General features: G+C 43.6%; 1 protein-coding gene across 1 annotated transcript in view; it reads right to left on the reverse strand.

Moving 5' to 3' along the window:
• Nucleotides 1-2,252: 2,252 nt before the first annotated feature.
• The window catches only part of LOC112112677 (high-affinity choline transporter 1-like), a 40,881-nt gene continuing 37,133 nt past the window's right edge, over nt 2,253-6,000 (reverse strand). The window contains exons 7-8 of the mRNA XM_026651669.1: nt 5,621-5,838; nt 2,253-2,892 (exon numbers count right to left, since the gene is read on the reverse strand). Coding sequence (XP_026507454.1) covers nt 2,359-2,892; nt 5,621-5,838 — 752 coding nt within the window. The 3' untranslated portion in view covers nt 2,253-2,358. The remainder of the gene's footprint in view (nt 2,893-5,620; nt 5,839-6,000) is intronic.

Consider the following 6,000-nt stretch of genomic DNA (forward strand, 5'->3'; position numbering starts at 1 on the left):
TCCTCTATTCCATCTGAGAAATAATCTTAACTCCTGTTATGTTTTCCCTCTTTTTTCCTGAGGCGCTGTGTATGGCTTAAGGATGGTTGTACAAGGTGTTGTGCATGACTCAGCAAGTTCATCCTTTTGGGACAGGGCATCTGCCTTCCTGTTTCTCGCACCTGGCAGGATGTCACACTGAAATTGAATCGGGTGAAGAAAAGGGACCAGCGGACCAGTCACTGGTTTAGGTTTCAGGCCATGCAAAGGTTCTCCGGGTGTCTGTGGTCTGTAAGAGCCTGAACTGGAAATTGGGCTCTTTCAAGGTAGGGTGACCAGATGTCCCGATTTTATAGGGACAGTCCCGATTTTTGGGTCTTTTTCTCACATAGGCACTATTACCCCACCTCCTGTTCCGATTTTTGACACTTGCTATCTGGTTAGCCTATTTCAAGGAGATGATGCCATTCATCTGCCTAAAAGCTGCACGAACCCCCACAGCTGTCTGAAACGATGAACATGTCTCCTCCCCTGGCCCAGTAAAGATGGCTCAACTAAGGGGATTCGGACCACAGTTGCACTGCAGTGTGCGAATTACATTTCTGTTTCTCATACGTGCCTCGACTATTTTGCCTGTTTCTGTATCATCACACCTGCCATTTAGGAGGACAATGAATTGAGACATTTAGGCCCCATTGTCAGGAATAAGGACGTGCAGCTCCCTGCTCAGTCTCTGGGCAGCCTATGAGCACAGCTGATCCCCGCACGGCTGCCTGATTGACCGCTCCCACTGATTGGCCAAGGAAGTCAGCAAGCCTGCGCTTTAGCCCAACAGCAACAACTGATCTCTTGCTGTCAATGTACATGTCCACAGCTGCAATTGCTCCTGTGAAAGCCTCATTCCTGCCCAGCTCCAGTCTGCTCCAGCTCTGCTTCCTGACGCAACGCTGACCCCTGGCTCTGGTTACTGGCTTCTTGACTCAGCTCTGACTCCGACTCTGGCTCCTGACCAGGGCCGCCCAGAGGGGGGGGGCAAGTGGGGCAATTTGCCCCAGGCCCTGGACCCTGCAGGGGCCCCGCGAGCCCTGGCCGAGAATCCCTTCCCTGGCTACTCACCCGGCGGCGGTCCGGGTCTTTGGTGGCACTTTGGCAGCGGGCCCTTCAGTCGCTCCGGGTTTTCGGCGGCATTTCAGCGGCGGGTCCTTCAGTGCTGCCGAAGACGCGGAGCGAGTGAAGGACCCGACGACGACGACTCAGAGCGCCACCCGGTGAGTACAAGCGCCACAGCGGGTGGCGCCTTTTTTTATGTTTGCTCCCCTGCTTTGCCCCAGGCCCCTTGAATCCTTTAGGCGGCCCTGCTCCTGACTCCTGCTCCAATCACTAGGCCTGACCACTCACATCCTGGTTCGTGACACCCATTCATTCCTCTTGCAACTCAGCTGAAGTCTATACAGTTACATCAGAAACAGGCCCCAATATGTTTAAATAAAACATATATGCATCTCTTAAAGCTTGTAATTGTTCGTACATTTTTCAAAGTTGAGTACTAGAGGGGAAAATGAACTGAGTTCAGATTCTTCATTTTCATTATTATGCAGCCAAAATGAATGACTTCTACTCTTTTTTACTGAAAGAGCACAATCCCTGCCTTTCAAAATATTCTTCATGTGGCTGTTTTTGACGCACCTTTTACATAATAACATAGGATTACAGTATTGGCTCACAGCTGAGGTCCATATAGTCCGGTGTCCTCCTGTCTCTAACAGAGGCCAGTACCAGATCTGTCAGAGGAAAGTGCAAAAAACCCCATAATAGACAGCTATGAAATAAAATGCCCATAGGGAAGTTTATTCCCAATTCCCATCAGTTAGTGGTTGATTTATGTCCTTGTTTAAAGAAAATCCTATCTAATAGAACTGTGGATTTATTTCATTATCTTTATAAACTTCTAATCCTTCTCTGAATCTTTCTTTAGCTTGTAGCCTCAGTGATAGCTTATGGCAGCGATGTCACATGTTAATTCTGTGGTTGTGAAAAAAATAAATCCTTTATTAGTTTTAAATGTATTACCTTGGCTCAGGTGATTTGGTTTAATCTATTATACAGACAGAGACCAGTCCCAAAGTTCAGATCCACATCTCAAACTCTCCCCAAATGTGGATGTGTTTGGCTCTGGGGTTTAGGTTCAGTTTCATCGCAAACGTTCTATCTTATAATAACAAACCAATATATGTCTGTATAATGAAAGAAACAAAATGTTAATCAGAAAAGAGATTTTAGCTTCCAGCTTTCTAGGGGGATATTATAAATAATCATGAATAAAAAATAACTCAGCATGTAATGAAAAATACCTTGACCCATATTATGAAGTACACAATATTAAGTATGTATTTCAATAGGATTAATATAAACTATATTTATTTGTAAGCCCGCTTGTTCGTCTAGCTCAGGGAGTGGAACAGAAGCCTCACTTTCTTTTATTACGCTGCAAACATCCCACCCATGAGGAAGGATGTTTCTCTTAAACAAAAATGCCACCAGGTATGAAACAGCAATGATAGTCCCCAAAGTGAGAAGCATGGTGAAGGTTTTAAAAGGGAACAGCTGAACGTAGACCCCGTCCACAAGGGAGCAACCTGGGTAGTGTATTACAGGGGGGATTTTCAGGGAAGGCTCCCCCGCCAGCAGCCTTAACAGGAACCCGAAGAGGAATCCAGCAGCTGAGCCATATGTGTTGGTGTTGGGAACGAAGAGGACACAGCAGAGCTGGGGAAAGAGAAGGGCGTACACCAGCTCGCCACTCAGGAACCACAGATCATAAACAGAGTTAGAAAGGAAAGCCAGGCCTGCAGCGGCTGCCCCAAAAACCACCATGGAGACCCTCATTATACAGACAACTTCTTTCTCCGTAGCCTGTAAAATAAGAGAGTATTGTTGTAGAAATCATCACTGGCTCATTTTTAATCTCACCCTGAATCAGATCTCAAGGTTACAAAAGTTAGAGGAGTTTATTAATAGATGCTGGCATTACTAGAACAGTGCACGCTCGTGCTTGTGTAACAACCCCCACCTTGCCAGTAGTGTTTGAACTCAGAACTTTCAGCACCAAAGCCTGGACCTCCACCACTTAAAATAAAGGAGAAACTTTATTAGCTGTACTGTTGATTAATGACTGAGGCCAGCACATCAGTTAGAGTTGCCTTGAATTTTGGATGCCCAACTTTAGATGCCAGAGCCTGATTTTCAGAGGTATGGACCACCCACAGCTGCATTTGAAACCAATGGAAGCTGCAGGTGTTCAGCTCCTCTCAACATCACACCACACCATATGTCTGCAGCTGAGCTCCCAAAAATTGAGGCATGGAAATGGAGAGGCCAGGACGTTAGCTTTTAATATCAAACCAGGTCAGAATTCATATGTTTTACCAAACTAATAATACTGATCCTTACAGATTTTACATTTGGTTATTTATCTGTGGTAAGGAATTTTCCATATTAAAAACTGATAAATTTAAGAAATGTTTACAGAAGTGAGGGTAGATTTTAACCCTGTTGAATGGCGTTTATCATGCATCCTTGCACTAGAAAGCTTTTCTGAGTTGCTTTTAAGTCCAGCAGGTGGGCCTCATGCTGGGATAGATTATGTGGGATGAAATCAGAGCAAGTCTAAATGAACATACATAAGAGAGTGTAAGCAACTATAACTTACACCTTCTGGAATTCTCAGGGTGTAAGTTATGCTAACTTGGCCAATACTACAAAGTGTTGCCAGCACAGCTATGTCAGGTAGGAGTATGAAAAAAATCACACACTCCAGCTGACATAGTTATGCCAGCAAAACCTCTTATGTGGAAGCAACTGTGCTGACAAGAGTGCTTTATTTGGCAGAGCTAATGTTCAGGGAGGTGGGGGTAGCTATGCTGGCAGAACTCCTTTTGGTGGCATATGCTGTGTCTCCACTAGGGGGCTTTGTCAGCATATCTATGCCTGCAAACGCTCTGTAGCATAGACAGGCCAGGGGACTCCCTTAGCTGTTCTGTGGATGTACTGCTGTTTGAAACAGAACTCCCCCAAGTGAGGAATCTGTACAGTTTCCATCCCCATCCCTCATGCAGATGAGGATTTGGGCCAAATCTATTTAAAATATCCTGGTGAGTTTTGCCACTGACTTCTGTGAATCAGAGAATATCAGGGTTGGAAGGGACCTCAGGAGGTCATCTAGTCCAACCCCCTGCTCAAAGCAGGACCAATCCCCACACAGATTTTTTGCCCCAGATCCCTAAATGTCCCCCTCAAGGATTGAGCTCACAACCCTGGGTTTAGCAGGCCAATGCTCAAACCACTGAGCTATCTCTTCCCCCACATGGAGCATTACAGGCCCTGAATGTGGTTGTGCTCACCTTGGCAGACACAATTACCAACCCAAAGCACTGAAAAATCATGAGTCAGACCCCCCCCTCCAAATCACAAGACTGTCTTAAAAATCACGAGACCTAAAAAAATAAATAAATTTTGGGTTGCTTTTATTTACATTCTCATGTCTAAACCTTCAATATGTACTCCCCGTTTTCAAGCTTTTCTCCATCACCATGAGGATTAGAAAGTTCTGTTTAAAAGAAAGCTGAGATTCCCAGGCAACCTCTTGATTTCAGCAATTCAAGATATTGACATTGACTTCAGTGTGACTACTCGTGTGAGCAAGTGCTCACTAGCATGAGTAAAGGGTGCACAATCTAGGCCCCATTGTTTTAGCAGCCATTTTGATTTAGTCATGAAGTGAGAATAACCTTTCAAGAAAATCAGACAAGCCTGTTAATTCTGGAGGATTACTTGCCTAGTCAAATTAGTGATATCTTTTTCTAAAGCAGCTTGATATTGAAAACCTAGCTACACATCTTATACAAATTAGACTAATAATACCCATTTCTAGGATACAGTCACCTTGTGCATTAATCTTGGCCTCCTAATTTTTCCTTTGTCATAACACAATGTATTTGCCAGAGTTTAAATAAAAAACTCAGGCCATCAAGTAACAAAGTACAGACCCCCAAAAATTCAATTTACCGTCCTGTCTTTACTATGTACCTTTAAACTACAGGATATCAGTATGATTTACAAGCTTTATAGATAAATCATTTCACCACCACTGAAATGCTGTACCCGGCTTGAAAACTTCTCTGTCATTTTTTTTTAGTTCCAAGTTTTCTTGCCTCCTCTGTGTCATATGAGAGCATCTGAAGTTTGTTTGGAAGGCCAGGTTTCTCTTTCTGGAGACATTAATAATGAAACAAAACCACTTTAACAAATGGAGCAATAGTCAGAGAGGAGCCAAAAAGCGCCTTCTTCTCTCTAAAATGCTGCATGAGTGCTTTGAAGTGCTTTGCCCAAAGGCTTTTTGCTGTTCTCTTTGACTTCATTTGAGACTATGAAATAGAGGCACAGCCTTGTCATTTGCTAAATGACTAGTTCAAAGTCTACCCTCTGGAGTGATTCCATCCCATGTCTAGAGCCCAATAACACCATTTTACAGCAACATTCACCTTGAGAAATCTCCTGGGGGTATACAGAGGAGTAGTTTAAAAACCTTCCATTACTTTCCCCACGTGATTCATGGTGTCAGAGGCTCACAAAGACTCCTCACCTTTTTCCTAAGAATTTTCCTGTAGATGTTGTGAGCTAGCATGGAGCTGGCTGATAGAAGGGCTGAATCTGCAGAAGACATGACAGCAGCAGCAATGGCTCCTAAGCCAGCAACGGAAACATATGTTGGGCAGAGATACTGCAGAACAATGGGTAATATCATGCTGGACTCCCCTCTTTCATTAGGGGTTGGCAGACCATAGCTTGTCTGATTCCAGTCTTAAAAAAGAAAAGAACATTAATTAACAGGGCGTTTTGGATTTGCTTTGTTAATTTTTCATTCCTTTACTCTCTTCTGTGTTGAAATAGCTAACAGTAAATTCTGCATTGATCTTGACCTTTTTTTTTTTTTTTTTTTTTTTTTTTTTTTTTTTTTTTTTT

The sequence above is a fragment of the Terrapene carolina genome, unplaced genomic scaffold, assembly GCF_002925995.2.
Source record: "Terrapene carolina triunguis isolate 2854851 unplaced genomic scaffold, T_m_triunguis-2.0 Scaffold97, whole genome shotgun sequence".
NCBI classification, from domain to species: Eukaryota; Metazoa; Chordata; order Testudines; family Emydidae; genus Terrapene; species Terrapene triunguis.